This window comes from Periplaneta americana, chromosome 15 (genome assembly GCF_040183065.1).
Source record: "Periplaneta americana isolate PAMFEO1 chromosome 15, P.americana_PAMFEO1_priV1, whole genome shotgun sequence".
Classification (NCBI taxonomy): Eukaryota; Metazoa; Arthropoda; class Insecta; order Blattodea; family Blattidae; genus Periplaneta; species Periplaneta americana.
In genome coordinates, this window is record NC_091131.1 from 161,785,977 (window position 1) to 161,811,813 (window position 25,837).

Genomic DNA, 25,837 nt, shown 5'->3' on the forward strand with positions numbered 1-25,837 from the left:
TAAGGCAGGCCTCTACATGATGTTAAAGGCGTCTTAGTAAAATCTGATTATTTCTCTTCATTGTAGTGTGTCAAAGTGTGATCGTTTTTCCAAAACTTCCTTTCTGCTATGTGAGAGTTACAGCAAAATTTTGCTTACTACAATGTTTTGTCTCTCCTGTAAAATTTAGTTTTTTTCAGTTAGCAAGTTTTGCAAAAACGGTCCTCAGTCGTTGTTATGTTTCCATGGTTACCAAGTATGTTTGCAGTTATGTTCATGTATCCATCATGAATGATGTGATTTTAATGTAACGTTTACATTCTTAAGTTAACGCTTACGTTATGTTTAATTTTCATTGTGAATGAGAGGCTTGCTAACTTTCGTAAATAAAAATTAGGGACACAAACGTTACTGTCAATTTTATTGCACTAATTTTATTATTTCTACCTATCAATCCACATATTCAACAGTATATATATATATATATTTTTTTTTTTTTTCAATAAACCGAGGAAGTTGTACTATTAATATTTTTGTTCGCTTGCATCGAACCCATGGCATTGTTCTCATACACGGCGCAACGTAGAATAAACTTAATGCTTGAGGTAGACTTGTGACGTAGATTATCTATAATTAAACTAGACTTCGGAAAGCAACATTTACCGATAGAGAGGCAAAAGCAACGGAGACGGCCAGAAACATTTGCGTCGTGTATATATAGAACAGAACCACATCGATTCATATGTAAAAAAAATTACAAAAACTTACAAAAATCACCACAAAACAAGTTGAAAAACGGTATAAATTCCTTATAAAAGAAATGTTAACGCGGTGGAAATTAGAAACCCATGATATTGATGTAATTACTAACCTAATATAAACTAATCTAACTTAACGTAACCTGGACTAACATTAACTAATCTAACCACACAAAAGATTTCAACTATTTTTCTTGGAAAACACAGAGACGTTTACGTGATTTATCAGCAGAGCTATCAGATCTTATCACATTTGAGGGGCTACGGTATTTTACAAGTCTTTGTTGTTGTCCTAGTTGATATATATATATATATATATATATATATATATATATATATATATATAGAGTTGAAGTGGTCGTATAAATTTGTCTTTTTTCTTTCTTTTTTTTAACTTTTCCGCCGAAATCAATAAAAGACGCATCAAATGGAACAAAGAGGGCATAATAATGAATGGCGCGAAACTAAAGTCATACTCTAATACATACAGTCGCGCAACTCCGACATTTTTTTTTTTGCTAACACAGTAGCACTCTAGCGGCAGGCAAGTTAAATGTGTGTAGCGTACATAATTATGATAACACAGCATAGAAATGATACGGTGTAGCTTATTTGATATTTTTATGCCATACTACAGTAACTGTATATAGTTCTTATTAATTTTATTTTAGAACCCTACAAGAACTTTTACACCCAATTAATCTGAAAAAACGTTATGAGAAAAAGAGAATAAATTTAAATCCTTCTGCTTCTTACTTTCAAGTAAATTATAGTTATAATTTTTCGAACTTGGATGGCAAATTCAGTTTATTTCTGAATAATGGATCATTTGAACTCTGTGCGTATTGCAATACATGTCCACTTTCCACAAATAGGCGTACTGTCAACTTATCTTACTTATACGATACATTTACATGCACTTAGTGCTAATATGACGTACGTGCGAACAAATGAATACACAGGTTTGATGAAATTTTAATTTCAATTAACAAATAAATTGTAGCAATAGGTCATAGGATTGCTACCATAGATCAATATTGCTAATGCAAGCATGTTCTTATGAAAAGGGTGTGGGTTGTTAATAACTTTTTAATAATGTCTCTGAATAAAATAAATGTGTGCAGTGCTGTAAACTGTAGTAACAACAAACTAAAATCTCTCCGATTCTGTAGTTATTCAGATTTCCTAAAGACCAAAAGAGGTCATAAAGTCATAACTCATAATCAAAACCAACAACGTAGTATTATGTTCTATAAAACACTTAGGGGAAACCCGGGTATATTTTGGTGCTCCCGAAATAAAAACTTCATGACATTGGTTGTGACACATGTTGTCCACATACCTACAAAACAGCAATTCGTTTCTGGTACCTACGGAGAGTGATATGATTTGAGAACGAAAATATAGTCAATTAGTGAATATCCCTACAATATTTTCACCTTTCTATTCAATTTCTATTCACTGATAATAAAAATAAATCAACACATAAACACGATGTTAATGAGTGTAATTGATGTATTGAATATTTCGTCAATCTCTGAAGATGCCGACATCACAGATGTGGTTGATTCTGAGTGAGCATTAACTGTTTCTTCAGCCGATGAAGAAGCTGGCACCGCGGAATTTGTTAAATCTGAGCCAGCTGTCGTTTCGCTGATTTCTGTCTCAAGTGGGCGATCTCTAAGTTCATCTGGAGCAAACTCTTCATCAACAAACACATTATGGTTGTATGGCCAGATAGCAGAACCAGTGATTGGAAATTTCTTCAAGTGCTTTCTTCATGGCTTCTTCAGACCATTTGGCTTGCTCCGTCTTCCGTTTGAAAAATTAAACCATCTGAAAACACATTACGACCTTTTTTAAGTAAAAATTAAGATCAGTGTTGCTGATTTATAATTTAATTAGTGTGGCTTAATGCCTCCACTATGTAAAATGATCTAACACGCTTTATTACAATAGACAAATATATACAAAATACAGCTGACACTTATATAGTGGATAAGTTATCCACTTTGCCCGCAGACGCCACTTCGCTTTTCATTTAAGATTATACAAACATAAATATCAATAATCTTCTTCGTAAGTACAGCATTTTAGAACTAATTATATCGCCTATATATGACTATCACATAACAAAGAGTTTCTGCAGTACTGTGTGTTGTACATATGTTTCTCTTACCTTGAAATATTTTAAGAAAACAGTCAATTTTCTTCAAACACACGCTGACTTCTTCTCTTACTAGCTAGAATGACGACAAATCAGTTTCAGCAGCAAAATCTGGTAGGGATTCTTCCCCAACATAGCAGAAAGCGCTACCTGTTGGCGTTTCTAAGAAATAGGCATTATTCTCTTTGCCCGGGTTATTCGTTTTGCCCGGGTCTCCCCTATTGGTTATCAGTTACCTATTCGTATGTCAGAAAGAATAGTTTAAATACATGTGAAAAAAGACGTACAATCGGTGTAATATTTTTTCCAAAGTAGTACAGGTTATTTGTCTTTAGGCCTACTTGTCCATCTTACGTCTTGTTTTTCTTTCTTTCAGGAGTAGAAAATACTGATAAGTTTTAGAAGATTAGATTTAATGAACAATAGTTTCGATTATTTTTATTTGTAGGCCTATAATAATATCACATTGTTTTCACTTCATTTTGAAGAGTGTAGGCCTATGTTAATGAATGCTGAAAGTAAGAAATTTCTTTGGATGTTACACCTACGTTACTTGGAATCCCCATTACTGGGTGTAAAAGTTTTGTAGGTTTCTAAAATAAAATTAATAAGAACCAGGTACACTTACTGTATGGCATAAAAATATCACATAAACTACACCGTATCATTTCTCTGCTGTGTTATCATAAGTACTCTACACACATTTAACTTGCCTGCCGCTGGAGCGCTACTGTCGCGCTACTGGATTAAGAAAACAGTGGTGTACTAACTTCAGACGGAACGTGAAATTTTATGTCGTTATTTTTATATGGCTTCTTTCTGTTTGATATTATCTATATTGTCTGTAAAACAAAAGCATTTACACCTAATAACATAATACAGATTTAAGAAGGAATATTCACATAAATTCCATAGTAGTTTAACTATACTGTACTAAATGGATTAAACACATCATTCGTAAAGAAAGTGATATTACAAGGAAAGAGATTGAGTATGACATGGTAAGTTGAAATTGGTGTTCACAGTATCTTTAGCCTTATTAAAGTAATCAATGAACTAATCAAAACAATATTACAGTACAAAGCAAAGTTACCTAGATATATATTTTAACTGTAACTAATATTACATAACAAAACACTTACCGCATTATGCTTTTAAGTTGATATTGGTGCGCAACATCCCATCATCAGAATATTAAATTATTTTCTCGAAATCTGCTGAAACTATAGAGCTGACTTTTACAACACATCGGCACATATCTTTTGTTTATGATGTAACAATAGTTGCTTTCTTAATTTATTTCCTTACAAACATTTTCCATGCGAATATTTTCAAAATTTGTAATGTACTATCTTCAGTTATACTTGTCTAGATAGAATTATGTTCAACAGACAACTCAGCAAATATGGAAAAGAACCAGTTGTAGCAACGGCGAAAGTGGTATGGAGAGCAACTAAACCTCATCAAGGGATCCGTGGTTCTCATCAAAGAAGCTAATCTCCCCCCTCTTACGTGGAAAAAATGAACTAGTTACAGTAGTGCATCCTGGCAAGGACCATCTAGTGAGAGTGGTGACAATAAAAACTGAAAATGGAACACAAAAGACCTATACAAAAGTTGTGTTTGTTACGAAATTTCAACAATATTTGAATATTATGTTTGTATGTTAGCATATTGGAAAAATTACATGAAGACGAACAATATTACTTTGACAGATTTGTAATTAATAGTCATTAATTAGGTGGGCGGCATGTTTAGGATATTCAACAGTATTTAATGTAGATAGTTGGTAGCATTGATAGTTGGTAACATTTGTACGACAATCGTTTGCACAGATGTAGTCTAGGTCAGCCATTACCAATGGTCTGAATAACATAAAATGCAGTCCGCTTAATTTAGTAGTTTTAGACCTTATTAACAAGAGCAGAGCATGCTGCGATGGATATTTTACAATGCAAATTTTGATTGAGAAGCATCGAGAATTTAATACAGAAACACATTTGGCATTTATTGATTTTATAAAAGCATTTGATAAAGTGAACAGAAGTTTGTTATTCGAAATTTTGACAAAGGATCAGAACCCAAAGCAGATCATATATAATATTTATAATCTTTATAAATCAAACCTTATTGCAGTAAAAATAAAAGAAAAAGTAACTCATTGGACGGAAATAAACTCAGGAGACAGACAAGGTTGTGGCCTCTCTCCTTCGCTTTTTAACGTTTGTATGAATGCCACTGTGAAAGATTTTACAGAAACAAAACACGGATATATCACTATTACCAGAAATTTAAAATTAGATGTAATAATGTTTGCAGATGATCTTGTTTTACTAGCAACATCTGAAGATGATTTGCAATGGTCAGTACACAATTTAAATTTAATAGCGCAAAAATATTTAATGGAAATATCAATAACAAAACAATAATAATGGCCTTTTGTGGTAAATATCCAATACCAAGCAAAATTTGTTTAAATAACACAATTTTGGAACGAGTTAATGAGTTTAATTATTTAGGATATAAACTTTCTTTTGTTGAAAATTTGGATTTATCAGAGAAAATTGTAAAATTCAACAAATCAATGGGCACCATTTAAAATCAACTCATACTCGTCTGTATCAAATAATAGCTCGACCAGTCTTATTTTACGGGAGTGAAGCGTGGACTATAAGGACGAAAGATGAAAGAAGACTAACAGCTTGCGAGATAAGATTCATGCGCCGAACAGCTGGCTACACTAAATGGGATCGAAAGAAAAATGAAGATATCCTTCAAGAACTTAAAGTGTCATCAATACTGGACTATATCTCCAGATATCAGTTAAACTGGAAGGAACACGTCTCAAGAATGGTTTCATCCAGGATCCCTAAGGCAATAATGAAGTATCGTTCAAATGGGAAACGGTCACTTGGTCGACCTATGAAAAGATGGCAAGAAAATCGCTTTTTCAGGCCGTAACAGTTCTTTTGGGACTAGTACTGACAGGATGATGATGATAATGATGATGATGATTAACAAGAGCTACCAGAGAAAGGCGGTATGCATCCGTTCCCAGAAGGAGCACGAATTATTATCCATCCGACAATTACATCACTGTGTAGATTTGGGAGTGTCACAACCCCATTAATTAAGGAACGCAACAAACAATGAATTGGACACAGTTTTACTTACCGTTATCACGACGATGATGACAGCACAGGCTAGGGTGCCGGCCGCGATGAAGACGTTGTGCAAGTGGTCCAGGTGGATGGAAATCGGCATCTGGAGATCTAGCTGGCTGTCTCTGTTGCTTGGCAACGCTTTCGGAATTGCTTCCAAGACGAATTCTTCTGTACAGAATCACAGAAATATATTTGTTCTGCAATTACAGTATACTATCTCAGCTAAAATTATTCAACAGTCAATGTTTTGTACTCTTGCCTACTTACTTACTTAATTACTTATGGCTTTTAAGGAACTCGAAGGTTCATTGCCGCCCTCACATAAACCCGCCATCGGTCTCTATCCTGAGCAAGATTAATCCAGTCTCTATCATCATATCCCACCTCCCTCAAATCTATTTTAATATTATCCTCCCATTTACGTCTCGGCCTCCCAAAAGGTCTTTATCCCTCCGGCCACCCAAGTAACACTCTATATGTATTTCTGGATTCGTCCGTACGTACTACATGCCCTGTCCATCTCAAACGTCTGGATTTAAAGTTCCTAATTATGTCAGGTGAAGAAAACAATGCGTGCAGTTCTGCGTTGTGTAACTTTCTCCATTCTCCTGTAAGTCCTTCCCTCTTAGTCGAAATATTTTCCTGAGAACCTTATTCTCAAACACTCTTAATTTCTGTTCCTCTCTCAAAGTGAGAGTCCTCACATAATATGTACAATATGTCAGTTACTACCGAAGAGTGAAACACAGTGCATCGTCTTCTACACAAATATAGCGCCAGTGTAACATTAACAATTACATTAGAATATTAAGTTCTTCTTTTCTATACCAATGTAATTATCACATCAGACGGAGCAGTTCTACTGTGTATATTTTTTTAATAACGTGAGTCACTATACAGATATATGTGTGTGTGCCCGTGCGTGCGTGTGTATTTTTTTATTGATAATCATCAGCATTATCAATAAATTACATGCTTTCTTTTATACAGAGTGATTCACAAGGTAAGGTAAAAAATTTAGGGTACAATATCTTAGGTCATTTTCAGTGGAAAAGTTCATATGAACATAGGTCCGTTTTCGAACGATGGCGGAGCTAGATGCATTTTTTGGTAAAACGTCTCGCCCCAATGTGAATCAGACGTTACCATATGCTGCTGACGTGAGACGAGGCGTGAGACAAGGTCAAGGTCGCAATGAATGACGTAACATTGGAATCTGCATTGTGAACGATGTAGATAAAAGGAAGAAACCGGGTGGTGGGGCATTACATATGTCCAATCGCTTGCTCTTGTCTGGTGTAATGACACAGAACCTGCAGATAACACAAATAGCCTACACTATCACTTACCAATTCACAGCAGTTCAGCACAGGAGTATGGTCAAGAAATTAAAATGCTGAGTCTTTTCATATTACTAAGGAGACAACTCTTATAGATTAAGTCAGAGAAACTCAGATTCGTCAGTTCATGAAAAATACGACATAGAACGTTTGGAGATTTTGAATTCCTAATCATATATATATATATATATATATATATATATATATATATATATATATATACTATACATATATACAGGGACATCACTTTATTTTTACCAACATTTTTAACATTAACCTGGCTATACTCGGAAACACTGTTGCCCCCTTCCATTACAGGAGTTTGATGTTACTACTGCAATATGTAAACAAATCATTTTACTAGGTATAGGAGGAGAGAAAAGTAGGGTATCCATTTATGTTGTAGGGAAATACGATATTACGATTTTCAGTTTGATCATCACTTTTACGAAATTTATCAAAATACAGTAGAGTAGTAACATTTTTTTTCAAAAACTCAACTTTTCAGGCGGCTATGTTCGTTATGTAATGTCTACTTTATTTAGCATATTAATTATTGATGTTAACATACAATATAGAGAGTGCATTTAAATTGAGGGGGGCATAAGTAAAGGTCTGTAAGTGCACTTGTTACTTTTGAGAAAATGGGGTTTACACATTTAAGCTTTCGTAAAACCGGTGAAATTTTTATTTAAATTTTAATGTGTGATGCGATTAAAATATCCCTTTGCCACTAAAATTTTAGATCCTTTAGCTTACACTGGATGCACTTAACTCATGTTATTACAAATGTCACTAGCATTCCTTTGCTTCTAGCCACCTCAATTCAAAATAAGCTAATCTGAATTTTTAAACAAGTTGCTGAAAATGGTTGCCGTTCATTACAATGCAGGCTTCAATTCTTTACGCATATTATTAAAAACATTTTGAAGCATATTCTCTGAAATTGAATTTATCGTTTCTTCAATATAATTTTTTAGTACGATATTATTAATATAGGTTCTTTCTTCTATAGAAAACGCAATCATATTTATGAAACACACTATACACTGCAGTGTTTACTTCACTGCTTGAAGACTTCGAATGCAACAGCGGCCGTAAGTTTGTGTGTCTGACGGGAGCAAGGACATTAGTGAAGGGGTGGGAGTGAAGTACATTCAGAAATGCAGGTACAATAAAAATGCAAGTAAAAATAAAATGATGTCCATATATATATATATATATATATATATATATATATATATGTGTGTGTGTGTGTGTGTGTGTGTGTATATATATATATATATATAATATCACATCGCTGACCATATCAACACAACTTGCATTCCACCAAGAGCCGTCCACGAATAAGCTGCCCAGTCCCCGGATATTGGCGCTTAGTCTTATCGCATAATTCTGCTTCAACAATGTTGTTGTTGTTTAGTCAGCTGTCTGAGGACAGGTCTGTGGAGGGCTTTATATTTTCGTTTATTTATTTTATTGGGTTATTTTACGACGCTGCATCAACATCTAGGTTATTCAGCGTCTGAATGAAATGAAGATGATAATGCCGGTGAAATGAGTCAGGGGTCCAGCACCGAAAGTTACCCAGCATTTGCTCGTATTGGGTCGAGGGAAAACCCCGGAGAAAACCTCAACCAGGTAACTTGCCCCGATCGGGATTCGAACCCGGGCCACCTGGTTTCGCTGCCAGACGCGCTGATCGTTACTTCACAGGTGTGGACTATATTTTCGTTCTTGATTGAAGTACTGTGAACGTGTACTGGCGAACCTTACATTACAGTGATTATTGGTGATGGTCTGATGGAATGCCACGTTCTCGCAAACAGAGCAAACCATCATTTTATTTCAAAGACTTTTTTGTTAATGGCAGGTACTAGACAATTCGTCATTCTCCCATATGAAGCCAGTTCTGTCAACCAATTCACCGACAGTCGTTGCTCAATGTGCGCTACAGGAAGCTGGTCTATGTTACACCCGCGATGACATGCGTTGATGATGGAAATTTATTGGCATGCCACATGGAAACCGGAGCTCTCGGAGAAAAGTTATAAATTAGGGTAAGTCGGAGATCGAACACGAGTCCACAAGATTATAAATCCAGCTCTCTAACGATTAAATCGGGAATGCAAAACTGTGCTACAATTGTCGGACACGTCAAAAGCCGTAACACGTGACTCATCCCTTCCTTTCACCTCAAACGTCATTGACATAGAGTGTGTTTGCGGACGTCACAGATACTTAATTCAAGGCCGGTGGATTGTAGACGGGGAACAAATTCTTTCCCCATGCTTCCACCTCTCTCTTCCCCAGTCTGCACCCCTACTCTAGACTAACGTTGCGGATTTATTTAAAATATATTTACAATAATACTGTGAGCTTAATAATCTGGATTCTTAAAAGCAAGTGTCTTACCTGAACGAAGCACCCTATAACTAGATTAATAAACACAGAACTATTAGAGGAATTGTTCCTATATTCAAATCTGGCTTTCAGGTATAGCTTCCTGTGAAGCTGACTTGAATAACATATATCAATGGAAAAATTGTTCCAGGGCCGGGTATCGAATCCGGGACCTTTGGCTGAGCGCGCCAACGCTCTATCGACTGAGCTACCTAGGAACTGTAACCGACAACGACTCAATTTTTCCTTTTATGTCCACATAGCTCAAGTGGGCTGACAAGACACCAGATTCCAATACTGAGTGCACATAAACTATGTGCGATTTGAATTATGTTTCCCGGTTAACGAACAGTGACATATGTTATGCAAATCTGGCTTTCACAAGTATAGCTTCCTGTGAAGCTGACTTGAATAATTTCAAGGGAAAATTGTTCCGGGGCCGGGTATCGAACCCAGGAACTTTGGTTGGGCGCGCCAACGCTCTACCGACTGAGCTACCCAGGAACTGTAACCGACACCGGCTCAATTTTTTCCTTTATATCCACATACCTCAAATGGGCTGGCAAGACGCCAGAACCTAACACTCTCGTGCACATAAACTCTGTGTGACTTGAATTGTGGTTTTCTGTTAACAAACATTGAAATATGTTATGGAAATCTGGCTTTCAGATATAGCTTCCTAGTATGAATAATTTTAAGGGAAAATTGTTTCGAGGCTGTGTATCGAACCCGGAACTTTTGGCTGAGCGCGTCAACGCTCTGCCGACAGAGCTAGTGAGGAACTGTAACCTACAGTTGTTGGTTTTATGAAGAGGAGTCCACTTTTCTTGACCACCTCTAATTCACACCCCACGTTATGTCATGCCTTTCTGTGGAGAATGTTGAAAAAAAAATTGTTTCGCACTTACTTCAAGGAATATTTTTATTGAAAGGAGACATGTACTGTAGAACATCTTATTAATATGAGAAAGAGAGCCTAAGTGAAATAATATAACTTACTGTACGCACCGAATTTCACTTACCATTTTTTTGCTACCCACCTGTATCAGCTATGTGGTATATATATATATATATATATATATATATATATATATATATATATATATATATATATATAACCTTAATGTATGCAAGAAAATAATACCGAATTTGATAACTGAATTTGGTTAAGTTCAAATGGAATTTGTAATGTTTCGATCATGATTTTGCAAAATTTCCATTTTCTTTGTCAATGTTAATGTTAATATCACTTTCATTGATTTTTATCGATATTTTTGTGAATCGTATAGAACTACTATGGTACATCATGATCTGATGATGAAGGTAGAAAACGGAAAAGTAATCTAACGAATCGGAAGCTTACTTCTAGAGGAGAAAACTTGTGATCAAATGGTTAAGAATGGATTATTAATATATACTATATTTACTGGGATGGAAAACAATAAGTATACAGTTGTTGGAAATATATCGGCTGCAATTACTTTATGGATAATATTAGAGAATGATCCGGATCGTCACTTACAATTCTCTGAGGTACTTTTGAATGAAGAAAGAACAGGTGATGAATGAATGAATATTTATTAGCTACAAATGGGCTATGGGTTTTCACCCAGTAGTAGTCAAAGGGAAAATTACGAAATATAAAGGCGAGAGGGATACTGACAGAAAAACTAAAGAAATACAGAGTACAAATAAAACAACACAAGTCAATGACAGCAAAGAAGAAAACGAACAAGAGAACATCCGACGATATGATCACATATCACCGTCCTTCGCAAGTCTTTCGTGGCTCCGACTTAAAGAACGTCTTTACTCTTTCGAATTCTGCACACTTCAACACCAAATTACCTTTCGTCTCGTTTCTCTTATCTATACTCTAACCACGACGTAAATACCAGATCACTTATCTGTGGCGCGTTAAATATACCTCTTCATCTCGATATTCATCATCTCACACTATCCACATCGCGACAATGGAACTCCCTGTCACAAAGTATTAGAGGCTGCAACACAATAAACGCTTTTAAAAACAGCTTAAAAGACAACCTTCTTAGCATTTCACTCCAATCATACTGACTTAAACTATCACTGTCTACATTGTTACTCCTTCCTTTAGACATGCACCCTGATAGTGCTGTATTTTCAAAATTGTCTCATAATAATCTCTTCCTATTATCTAACATTATTTGAAATATATTACCATTCTATGTATTTTAGCTTAATTCTGCTACATAGCTTGTATTTCAGTGTTTAATTAATAGGTCATAGTATTTTGTTGTTTAATTCGTAAATAACTCTTGTATACGTGTAGCTCTTATCCAAATCAAATTGTTGAATTCTTTATAAGTTCATACATATGTATGCATACTTTTTGCTGGTTGAGTGGAAGAGAAGGCCTTACGGCCTTAACTCTGCCAGCTAACATAAATTGTTATTATTATTATTATTATTATTATTATTATTATTATTATTATTATAGGACAGAGTGGGGCATGTGAGTCAGGGACGGTAAGTGCGTCCATCTCTTAAACTTGGTAAAATTTTAAATCTTAATGCCTTCTGCAAGGCTAGAACTTTATTTCAAATAGTTTTCGGACGTGTGAGTATTTAAATGTGACAATTCGCTTGAATTTGAAGAATTCAGAAGCAATTCGCTGTTTTTAGTAACATTGATGTAAGCCAGGGCCGGGCATGAGAGCGGCTCCATTTAGTCGGCCAGAGCTGCACTCGCTCCGCAAGGCACTTCAATTCCAAGCCAGAGCAGAACGCTCACGCAGTGGCGGACTCGCATTACAGCTACCTTCCCTGCATTAATGTAACAAGAGCCACGGTTGTTCTAGTCATTCAGTCTGTCAGTACATAATAGTTTATAAGGATATTACATCAATCCATTGTACAGTACAGAATTTATAACACTCTTATTAATTTAATGAAATAAACTTCGCTCTATGCACACACACAGATCATTACGCTTATTTACATAACCCATACGCACATACTGCAACCTTCTCACAACGGTTCTACGAGACAGGCGTATGGCTTTCACTTCCCCTACTTGCTGTGGGCAGAGTTCATCTGCCAATATAATTAAACATCGCTTGATGAATTCACCTGCGTTGAATGTTTTCAATTCCTTTGCAATTTCGTGGCAAATTTTGTAGCTAATTCTCATAGCCGATTCACTAAGTGCATTATTGTCATCCTGTTAATATATAATATAATATGATATAATATAATATAATATAATATAATATAATATATGATATGATATGATATATGATATGATATATGATATGACCATAAATTAATACAACGTAAAGAAAATGTTTCTCAGGTACATTATATTAAAGTATTTATTCGGTATTTATATTGCATTATAAGTTATTATAGTGCATTTAGTAATATATAATTTTAAATTATACAAATATTATGATATATCATAGTACAGTATATTACAGTTCATGATATATAATATATGTACTAAATATATGATACATCATGAACTCTAATATACTATACTATGATATATCATAATACTTGCATAATTTAAAATTATATATTACTAAATGTGTAATAACCTATAATGCAATGTAAATATGAAATAGATACTCTAATATAATGTATCTGAGAAACATTTTCTTTAAGTTGTATTAATTTATGGCGTTCATTACCAACATATTTGTCATATTCAGTAGCATGTTGTAAAGAATAATGTCGTTGGATACTGAACCTCTTAATCAGTTGGAGTGTTTTATGCCAAATTAAACACTTTGCTAATCAACTGCTCTCTACCAAAAAGAACTCCTCCTCGCATAATACATTAAAAGCATTGGGAGTAGCGGGACGCTTTAGTGTATGAGCGGAAGCTCCATCTTCAAAGTTCGCCTTCATACTGCAGAGTCACCACTGCACCGACACTGAATCACGTACAGTATGCATACGTCACAGCGCTCGCAAGACCGCTCTTTAAAGCACACAGCGCTCATTTCTCAGAATCACGTAATGTGCCCAGCCCTGATGTAAGAAAACTACAAGTTTTGTGACAGTATTGATAATTACTGGAAGTGATTTGGTGGATAATGGGTGGTGTGTGTTAAAAGATAATGTTTTAGTTCCCTCATGGCGGCTTGGCGGGAGTCTATATTCTTTAGCCTCGTTCACAGGTGTCAAAGAAGTCCAGAGTGTAACATGGGAGAAGCAAGTCGAGTGAATTTACGTGGACTCACTTCCAGTTGGAAAGATCTCTCCTCTGCTGAGGAACATGGGCATTGGTGGAGAAAATAAACGCAAATCTAACCAGCATGAAAATCCAGAAAAAATCACAAGCTCTACGTATAAAAAAATTATGGAGGAGAAGAACACAAAAAAAAAAAAAGAAATCTGACACCACAGAGAAAATCAATAAACCCAAAAACTGCAAAGAGAAAACTACAATTAAACGAAGCTTCTGTTTCATTCTCGGAACCAGATAATGTGAGAGCTATCCAGAGACAAACATGAAGGAGTGAATAATGTGTGTCAAGTGTAGTCAATGGCGCATGGGGAGTGCACTGACAATGGGATTGGAAATGATGGATTTATTTGTGACACTTGTCGTTAGAATTAAAGTCTAAAATGAACAAAGACAAACATTTTTAATATAGGCTGAATCAAAAGTCTGGAGCCACATAAATATTTTCCATATGCTTGATTTTCGATTACTATTGGTGTTACCAGTATTTGCAAGACCAAAATGTTCCACCAGTGACACATTCGATTCTAGCCCTCAGCTATCTCAAAAGAAACTTTGAAATTTTAAATGGAAAGGAGGTCATGTAGGTACTCAAAATCATGTGAATTTTAAATGGAAAGGGGGTCATGTAGGTATGAACTAAAAATTTTGAAAACTGTGACACAAGGAGCCTTTTAGTGATGTCAATATAACATATATTTAAAAAATATATAATTTCAAAACTATTAAACTTAAGGGGAGGCAGAGGTGAAATTTTCGAACAAAACTGAAGAAAAAATGAAAATTTGTTTTTTTTTTTCATTTTTATTATCTTTATTTTGATATTCCGATGTTAGTTTTTGATTTTGTGCCCTTTAAAAGTGTGAAATTAAAACCAAGATAACTGTATTACTATATTATTCCCATAATAAACTAATACTTATCATTATTTATATACCTTCTCTGAACATATAAATAAAAAGAAATATTGAACATTTCTTACAATATGGTGCATGGAGCATTTTATATCAAACGACATAAAGTTTTATAAAATTATTAATATTTACAGAACTATTGTACTTAGAAAGTTGAAACTTGGTATGTCCATTACTAATAACATACTTAGTATGCATGATAAATTTCAAACAAATCGGATAAATGTTGTGGATTTTGAAATATTCACCTCTGCCTCCCCTTAATGACACCAAATTGTGTACAGATGCTAGTATTATAGATCTGTTCATATAGTTTAAATTTCACAAATTTTGGCCGAAAATTGTGGAAGTTTTAAAAATTATACATATCCTCTTAAATGATTGACCCCAAAAATTACGATGGCTCTTCAATAGCATAATTTAATTAATTTGTTTTTTCGTGTTACGTGCATTTCTAAAATCACTCTAAGAAAACTCATTACATAATCACGACAATCAACATACTCTATTTCAATAAATATTGTCCTTAGTATTTTTGCAACAAATGCTCAAAAATACTTAGAGATCACACACGTCAAGCAGGTAGACCCTATTAGTTTCTCCTAACCAATGAAGTGAAGTATTTACATAATAAATAATTGCTTTTAACAAGAAAATGATGTACAAACAATTAACTTTTCCTATTTTTCATTTTGTTCTTAAATCCCCTTTCCTTTGCGATTTGTTTATATATGTACTTGCATATTAAATAATTTAATAATGAGCCGTATTACGTAGCCAGAAAATTAGTAACGCAAGTTATTGTAATAATTACTGCCTTTATTCGATGTATATGCATGTACATCCCTGATATCTACGTTAAGACACTATGTAGTAGATGCGCTATGCGCTCGTGATCAAGGTCGAGCTCTTCTACCGTGATTGGGAGCTAATATCGTCTCATCCCTGGGTTACAGCATGGTAATGAAGATTTTTCAGCTCTCTCCCCACTATGCTATAGAGGTGAAGAATTCTCTTATTTAAGACTTAACCCCATAGGATAACGGTCATCAGTACAGAGCGCCCTCGGGCTAGCGTCTCTTACCCGCGGATAAGACTGCACTGTGGTGCATATGTAGCTGCTGGCGGGTGTGCTCTCTGCCTGCTGCACGACGGGGCATATTATGTTGCCCTGAATACCCTTTACCCATTTCAGCGAATGCTGACGACCACTGCCATAGGAGCATAGTCGCCGATGGTCAGTGTAAACGGCCAACAACGATAACCAAACATTCAATTCATAACAGAATGTCAAGAAATTGCAGACAATAAAGAACTCTGTACCAAAATGTGCTTAATTGAAGAAACTAGACTACAGGAACGTGTAAATGCTGAAAGACTTCCATTGGAATACTTAAGAAGATCAACTTAATTGTTGTTCTGCGTACGTCATCAATTCTTATTCTTATAGTACAGCCGTCCGGTCTACTGCCCTGACGTTTCGCTTGGTGAGGAGTGAGGAGGAGAGAGAGACCAGCATTGCCAACTTTTGGCGTTTTCAGGTTGTGAAAAGAACCTCGAAATTCTACTACGATGAAACTATTCTGCTAAATTTTAACCTTGAAACACGCTGGTACGGTTTCACGTAATGTAATTTAATTACCAAAGTTCACAAGACTTGAGTTCTGGAATGCGCAGTTTGCAGTGATGGGAGAGACCAGTGATAGAGCTCACTGGAAGAGCAGTGGCGGTTGATTCTAGCAAACTTTCACCATTGGTGTGCGCGTTTCTCCCAGCATTGCAAACTGCGACTGAATTTTCTGCGCATACCAGAACTGAAGTCTTGTGGCAACAAACTAGTATAGTAATTAAAAACATGGCAATTATGAAACCGCACACCAGAGTGTTTTAAGGTTAAAATTTAGCACAACAGTTTCACTTATAGTAGAATTTTGAGGTTCATAACCTCAAAGCGACAAAGGTTGGCAATGCTGGCCTCTGTTTTTCTCACTCTTTTTACCTCTCGAAACGCCAGGGCCGGAGACAAGACCTGTAATAGTATTCACATTCGTAGGGCTATTGTTAATAGTAATAATAATAATAATAATAATAATAATAATAATAATAATAATAATAATAATAATAATAGTGTCCAGGATTATGCAGCTAGTGCCGCCTTCTGACTCCTAATCGCCATCTTGTTCGGTCCTACGCATCTTCTTCTTGAAGTCCCATAGCACTGATGATCTCTCTGGTGTTGCAATACCATGTTTTACTTGGTCTTTCCCGCACTCCTCTTCCATTTGGTGACCAACCAAATATCCTTTTAAGCCAGCGTTGTTGATCTATCCTCCTTAGATATCCAAACCATCATAGTGTTCTTCTTTGAATCCTTTCTAGAACTGTCTCTTCTCCCTGCATCCGTCTTCTTACTTCTTCATTCCTGATTCTTTGCATCCGAGATGCTCCTGTAGTCCCACTCCTGAAAGTTTCCTTCTACATTGAGCATTCGGAATCCATACTTCACAGTTTTAACAGAGGATTGTCTCAACCAATGCTTTCCTAGATGAATCTTAGTTTTCCTGGCTATGTTTTTGTCCCACCATATTGAATTCAAGGCTCCCAAAATTTTCCTTACCTGTTCAGTTCTAATTTTAATATCTGCTCACTCAATTCCTTCCTTTGTAACTGTAGTGGCCTAAATATTTAAATTTATCTACCTGCTTAACTGGTTCTCCATTAGCAATAGCAATTTCATGTTTACTATTTGAATTAGCGACCAAATATCCTGTTTTTATAATATTCCATATTCTTGATATTGTTTGTACAGTGCAGGGTTTGGAATTGAACGGGTTACATCAGCTTCTTGTCTATGCGGATGACGTGAATATGTTAGGAGAAAATACACAAACGATTAGGGAAAGCACGGAAATTTTACTTGAAACAAGTAAAGCGATCGGTTTGGAAGTAAATCCCGAAAATACAAAGTAAATGATTATGTCTCGTGACCAGAATATTGTACAAAATGGAAGTATAAAAATTGGAGATTTATCCTTCGAAGAGGTGGAAAAATTCAAATATCTTGGAGCAACAGTAACAAATATAAATGACACTCGGGAGGAAATCAAACACAGAATAAATATGGGAAATGCGTGTTATTATTCGGTTGAGAAGCTTTTATCATCCAGTCTGCTGTCCAAAAATCTGAAAGTTAAAATTTATAAAACAGTTATATTACCGGTTCTTCTGTATGGTTGTGAAACTTGGACACTCACTCTGAGAGAGGAACATAGGTTAAGGGTGTTCGAGAATAAGGTGCTTAGGAAAATATTTGGGGCTAAGCGGGATGAAGTTACAGGAGAATGGAGAAAGTTACACAACACAGAACTGCACCCATTGTATTCTTCACCTGACATAATTAGGAACATTAAATCCAGACGTTTGAGATGGGCAGGGCATGTAGCACGTATGGGCGAATCCAGAAATACATATAGGGTGTTAGTTGGGAGACCGGAGGGAAAAAGACCTTTAGGGAGGCCGAGACGTAGATGGGAGGATAATATTAAAATGGATTTGAGGGAGGTGGGGTATGATGATAGAGACTGGATTAATCTTGCACAGGGTAGGGACCGCTGGCGGGCTTATGTGAGGGCGGCAATGAAACTTCGGGTTCCTTAAAAGCCATTTGTAAGTAAGTAGGTTTGAACAGTTTCTTAAGCATAAATTTTACGTCATCATCTTGAGCGAAAATCACCTGGTCATCTGCAAAATTCAGAGTGAATAAATAATCATTACCAATAGGTATACTCATTCCTCTGTGTTGTACTTTTTCTAAATATTAATTCAAAGCCGTGGTGAAAGGCTACAGCCTTGTCTTAGACCTATACTAGGGCAGAAGGATTGTGGTAACCATTTACCCTCTTTAATATGGGTTGATTATTATTGTATAATTCTTGAATAATATTTAGAAGCCAATCAACTAATATTGCAGATTTCTCAGAACTTCCCATAATAGGTGTCGTGGAACAGACTCATAGGCTTTTTTCAAGTCAATGAAACTGTATGTATGTATTTGTTGCACCACAAATACATTGTCCATATAAGATCTCTCTTGGGTAAAACCATTCTATTCTTCACTAATATTATCCCTGGTTGCTTGTTCTAATTTCCTTAAAGATCTACTCATTCAACAGGTGATACTCAATCCTCTATAATTTCAAGGTTCTTTCCTGCTTCCCTTTTTGTAAATTTTAGGAATCGTAGCTAATATTCTTTTCATATGTAGTGGAGAGCTGGTTCATTGCTGCCACCCCCCAATCTGGAGGCCCAGTCTAGTTTTGGTCCGCCATGGGCATTTTATTTCCCCAGTACTCAACCTATCTGGTGAGCCTTCCCCTATCCACCAATAATAATAATAATAATAATAATAATAATAATAATAATAATAATAATAATAATAGTATACCCACTTTTGCCCATTCTGTTATAATGGGAAAAGTGTACCGTGGATGTACTAACTCACTATTGTTTGACACAAATATAAAAAATCTCACCAATGTTTTGAGTGCTGATGTATATATATATATATATATATATATATATATATATATATATATAAACACAATGGAGGTGTTAGCTGTATTGATATTTATACATTACACTCGTCATCTTCACCTTCATATTGTTAAAAGTTTTTTCTTCTACTTCCAGGCCTTGAAACTTTTAGTGCAACATAATAATACTATTTCTACGTATATACCGTTCATTTAGAAAGAAGTTCTGATAGAGAAAGAATGTGAGAGCGCTGATTTCTCCTCCTCAAGAAGCCTTTGAAACACGTACAGGTTATCTCAAATATTATTTTCATGGCGCTAGGTGCACGAGGTCCAGAGTAAATCTGTGATCGGCCATACTGCCATACTGCTCTTTAAGATCTTGCAATGAAGACCAGATTTACTGCCTTGTGATATAAAAGTCACTTGGAAAGACAAAGACAATAAGGACCACGACAAAAATAACAGCGACCACGATAGGGTCCAAGCACCACGATAAGTGTCACAACAAGAGTTACGATAAAAATCACTACAAGGACCATGTAAGGCTCACGACAAGAATTACGATAAAAATCACTAAAAGGACCGCAAGTGGTCCGGGTTCGATTCCCGGTCGGGGCAGGTTGCCTTGTTGAGGTTTTATCCGGGGTTATCCCTCAACCCAATATGAGCAAATCCTGGGTAACTTTCGGTATTGGACCCCGGACTCATCTCACCGGCATAATCACCTTCATCCCATTCACACGCTAAATAACCTAAGATGTTGATAAAGCGTCGTAAAATAACCTACTAAAATAACCTAGGGGTCACGACAAGAATTAAAATAAAAATCACAACAAGGATCACGATAAGGGTCGGGACAACAATTACGATAAAATCACTACAAGGACCACGAGAAGGCTTGGGACAAGAATTACGATAAAATCATTACAAGGACCACGATAAGGGTTGGGACAAGAATTACGATTAAATTAGCACAAGGACCATGACAACGGTCACTACAACAATTAGGATAAGGATCACTTCAAGGACCACGATAAGGACCACGAATGGATCATGATATGAACCATAGTGTTTGTCGTGATCCATGTGATCCTTATCATGGTTCATGTCGCGGTTCTTGTCGTGATCTTTATTGCTACCTTATCCTTAACCTTGTCATGGTCTTTGTCACAGCCCTTATAGTGATCTTTGTTGTCCTTGTCATGGCCCTTATCTTGGTCTTGGTTGTCTTTGTCATGCCCCTTATAGTGATCTTTGTTGTCTTTGTCATGGTCCTTATCGTGGTCTTTATCGTGATCTTTATAGTGGTTCTCGTAGTCTCTATCATGGTCGTACATCAGTCATTTCAAAACAGTGTTGTTTTCCCTCTTTGGAAAGTGACTTCCACGATAGCTTCCATATTTTCACAAAAGAAAAAATAACATGCACGGAAATAGAGACCTAAACGGCAACGGAAATAGACAGAAATTATAATATTTTGCACTGGTGTGTTCTTTGGGTTAGGATTGCGACAAGTGTGGAAGTTGGGTGAATATACGCATGCGCAGCCACACGACTTCCTGCATGTCTACGACAATATTTACAGTAACTGTCTTTCTCCTCCGGTTGCCATCCCCCGATTTATAATAGGTTTAGCATTCATAGGAGTAGCCTACATCAACAAAAATAACGATTTATTTTTTGAGACAATTTTATTCCTTGAAGCTGTGAAATATTTATTCCACTTGAATGCGAAAAGTTATTATTTTTCTGTAGAGATAAAACTGTTGAAACTCTCACAGGCCTGCATGTCTCTAAAACAATCCGTCACTGGCAATCTAGTGTTTGTAATGATCGGGGAAAGGAAGTTCATGCCCTGAAAACGTGAAGAATATGTATGCATTTATGCCGTAAAAAGAGACAAATAAGCTACAAAATATACATTATCAGTCTGGGGTTATTTTAACAGAATAATAAGGTATATGTAACTTACGTTTAGTCTATGGATTTTGAAGTGCTTGCCTCATTGCTTAATGCTCCATTTATGCTGTTACAGTATGTTTTCTTTTGTCATTCTTTGCCTGTTGTCTCTTAGGATAACTTTGTAGCGCGAAAAACTTCGTTCTAGGTTACAAGAAGTAAGAGGGGTTTGGACAAAAGCTCTGAGCTGTTCTATAGAAAATTTTGTTGGTTTTTGGGGTGTTTTTTCCTTCGAGAATATCTTGAATTTCTTTAAGTTGATAACAGCCAGGGTTTCTGGAAAGAATATTTTCTCGTTCACTTTATCTCCTACGTTTCCTGGAACTGATGTTAAACTGGTTAACACTGCAGTAAATGAATACCAATTGCTAATTTAAAAGGCTCCCCAGTGAATAGGGATTATAAAGAATGGACACTGAGCGAATTTTCCTGTGTTTTGTTTCTCTGTGCGCCGGCGTTTAGTTCCATTTTCAAGCGCTAAAGATTAGTGTAATCGAGCACACGCTAAGATAATAATTGAGTTTAGAGTTGAGACACAGGATCCAAACATCGCCTACCTTATTGCATAATCCAGTAATGCTTTGCTTCAAATAAATTCAAGTTAACAGCTTTTCCTTATTTCTCAGTGACAAACCAGTTGTAGTAATATTTGTTTTATATTTCAGATATAATAAATTATATTATGAAATAATATAATACATTATAAAATTAAGTATTGAATTCGTTTAATATTTATATATAATATAATATAGGTATATGGTTTTACTTCTCATAAGAGTTTTGTTTTTCCATTTTCAGCGCTATCAAATCATTACATATTTTAATTGTTGTTGGGGTCAACGTCTCAGCTCTCATTATAAAGGAACTCTAGAGTCTAGACATTACAATTAATGACGGATTTATTATTTTATGGATCCAATTTATTTTATTTGAGTACATAATGTACCTAGATGTATTAATTATATGTGTTATATTTCCGCTGTGTCGACTGCTAGCTGGTGTGATGTCAGCGCCAACTCTAGGGAGAAAGCAGAATCTCACGCTTTAGCTGGCTTGAAGGTCATTGAAATCAGTCCGGCTACATCAAAGGTACCGACGCGAAGTGTCCTTTCTTAATTATCTATACGCTAGGCTCCCTATGAGGGCGTCATCGTTACGTTCAAAATTCATAAACATAAATTAATCGTGTTTACGAGATTACACACTTTTAAAAATGAGGGAAAGATAAATTAACATACATAATATGCAGTTTCCCTGCATAAATGTTAAATATGATGTTTTTATAAATAAAGGTAAAATATGCACTTTTATACACAATAAAATTAATATCATTGTATTCAGAAATTTGTTATTCATGTAGATAATCTTTCAGCATATTCACACAACGATAGAGAACAAAATGCAAATGCATGAACTTCCTTTCCCTAGTTATGATCCTAGTTCCAGAATTGCTCGCACGTCTGAGTGCTTCGTAATTCTACAGTATGCGTACAGTTTTCAAACACTTTAGTGCAGAGTTAATCGAACCTTGACAAGTCTTGCCAGTGTAGCCGGGTCGACAGGCGCAGTAGAAGGAGTCCACGCTACTCCAGCATGTGCCGCCATGACGGCAGGGGTTCACACTACATGCCTGCAATTATACACAAACAGAATTAGTTGCTAGGATATAAAATCGTAACAATAAATTGAGCCAATTTCCGCGCTGATAAGTTCACTATCTATATTAATTAAAATTGAACCTGATATGTGTTGTTAACATGATTATTAATTCAACTTTTATATGGTTGATATGATTTAAAATCACAGTACATTAGAGTCTAACAAACTCGACCTAATATGGACTGAGAGGGTCTCGAGTTACGAAATGTCCAGTTTTGCAGATTTGTAGAAGTGTTATAATTAATAAAACACATTATTTCAGAATACAATATAGGCTATTAAAAAAAACCTGAAAGCTTTGAACATATAGATGCCAAAAGAAAACATAAAATCTAATCTAAAACAACTTAAAAAAAATTACTTTAAAACTTACATATACATGAAATAATACTTATGGCTTTTCGAGAACACGGAGGTTCATTGCCGCTCTCACATAAGCCCGCCATTGGTCCCTATCCAGAGCAAGATTAATCCAGTCCCTACCATCATATCCCTCCTCCCTCAAATCCATTTTAATGTAGTTCTCCTATCTACGTCTCGGCCTTCCCAAAGATAATTTTTCCTCCGGTCTCCCAACTAACACATTATACAGGATGATTCATGAGGATTTACCGTCCCTTATGGAGATTATTTCCGAAGACTTTCTGAGCAAAAATGTCATATACACATGTGTCCTAATCTTAATATTTTCAAATATCTTGGAGCAACAGTAACAATATAAATGGTACTCGGGAGGAAATTAAACACAGAATAAATATGGGAAATGCCTGTAATTATTCGGTCGAGAAACTTTTATCATCCAGTCTGCTGTCGAAAAATCTGAAAGTTAGAATTTATAAAACAGTTATATTACCGGTTGTTCTTTATGGTTGTGAAACTTGGACTCTCACTTTCAGAGAGGAACATAGGTTAAGGATATTTGAGAATAAGGTGCTTAGGAAAATATTTGGGGCTAAGAGGGATGAAGTTACAGGAGAAAGGAGAAAGTTACACAACACAGAACTGCACGCATTGTATTCTTCACCTGACATAATTAGAACATTAAATCCAGACGTTTGAGATGGGCAGGGCATGTAGCACGTATGGGTGAATCCAGAAATGCATATAGAGTGTTAATTGGGAGGCCGGAGGGAAAAAGAGCTTTAAGGAGGCCGAGACGTAGATGTGAAGATAATATTAAAATGGATTTGAGGGAGGTGGGATATGATCGTAGGGACTGGATTAATCTTGCTTAGGATAGGGACCAATGGCGGGCTTATGTGAGGGCGGCAATGAACCTCCGGCTTCCTTAAAAGCAAGTAAGTAAGTAAGCCTGTTTATTAACAAAGTTTCAGCTAATCAGATATGTCCCGATGTTTTAAAAATATAACACTAGAGGAACACTGAGACTTCACAACACTGATATGATTTAAAATTATATTTTTTTCTGTTTGTTTTAATCTCACATAACGAACTGAGCTGTGTGAAGTACAATATTCCATGACACAGGAGAGACACTTACGGCTCGTGAAGGAATGAGGCAGTCAGGTCCTGCGAATCCCTTGGGACATTCACAGGAGTAATTGTTGCCCCTGTCGACGCAGTAGTGGTGGTCGTGGCACGGGTTTGGGTCGCACAGGTCGATCTGCAGACAAATATCAAGAAACTAAACTCTGTGCAGCGAGTTCACAGTACAGGAAACTTTTCTGCGTCACATTGACTGATTCATTCTGTAACATTACACCTTAAATTAGGGGATTAATAATAATAATAATAATAATAATAATAATAATAACAACAACAACAACAACATTCACACAATGAAGACGTTAGAAATTTTATTAAACAGCGTGTTCACAATATCTGCGTTCGTTTCGTTTGTAACATTATAAAATTCGATCATGTAACACCGTCACTAGAATTGTTGTCTTGGAGTCCACTTAAAGAAAGAAGATTCTTCAACTCTCTCTTATTACTATTTAAAATCATCCACACCTCCACACCCTCTTACCTAGCATCTCGTTTTGATTACCTTTCACTACCTCGAACCCGGAACATGTACCTTCTCTCTATTCCTCTGCACAGAACATCCTTCTACTCATCATCTTTCAGCATATCTATTCCACGCCTCTGGAACTCTCTCCCTGACCATGTCAGAGACTGTCGGACAATATCAAAATTCAAATTTAGATTAAAAAATCACATGGAATTGCATTTTGAACACCTGTCAGGTTGCGCAACTTCGGCTTAACCCATGACATACAGTAAATATTGTAACTATGCTGTTGTAAAATTGACAATTAACATGTAATGCATTTATTATTATTATTATTATTATTATTATTATTATTATTATTATTATTATTATTGTCAGTTATCAGTTATCACTATCATCATTGCTATCTCTGTTTTTCTTTCTTTTTTTTTCTTGTATTAGCTCGATGAGAGCTCTATAGTGTTCTTTTGACCCTGTTGACCCTCTATAGGGCTTCAATTTAATTTGTATTATTTTCATCAGCGTCTGTATTTCTTTTTTGGATTTATATGTGCTATCTGGTGGGATGGAAGAGAAGGCCTTATGGCCTTAATCCTGTCAGATTAAATAGATAGATAGATAGATAGATAGATAGATAGATAGATAGATAGATAGATAGATAGATAGATAGATAGATAGATAGATAGGATAGATCGATAGATTGGATAGATCGATAGATGGATAGATAGATAGATGGATAGATAGATGGATGGA

General features: G+C 35.7%; 1 protein-coding gene across 4 annotated transcripts in view; it reads right to left on the reverse strand.

Moving 5' to 3' along the window:
- wry (weary) overlaps nucleotides 1–25,837 on the reverse strand; it is a 1,511,805-nt gene that overhangs the window by 45,529 nt on the left and 1,440,439 nt on the right. For 3 of the 4 annotated variants that reach the window (XM_069848453.1, XM_069848454.1, XM_069848456.1), the window contains 3 exons: nucleotides 24,611–24,733; nucleotides 22,978–23,080; nucleotides 6,079–6,236 (listed from right to left, as the gene is read on the reverse strand). In XM_069848453.1, the coding sequence (XP_069704554.1) occupies nucleotides 6,079–6,236; nucleotides 22,978–23,080; nucleotides 24,611–24,733 (384 nt within the window). The remainder of the gene's footprint in view (nucleotides 1–6,078; nucleotides 6,237–22,977; nucleotides 23,081–24,610; nucleotides 24,734–25,837) is intronic. The other variant, XM_069848455.1, reaches the window with a different exon arrangement.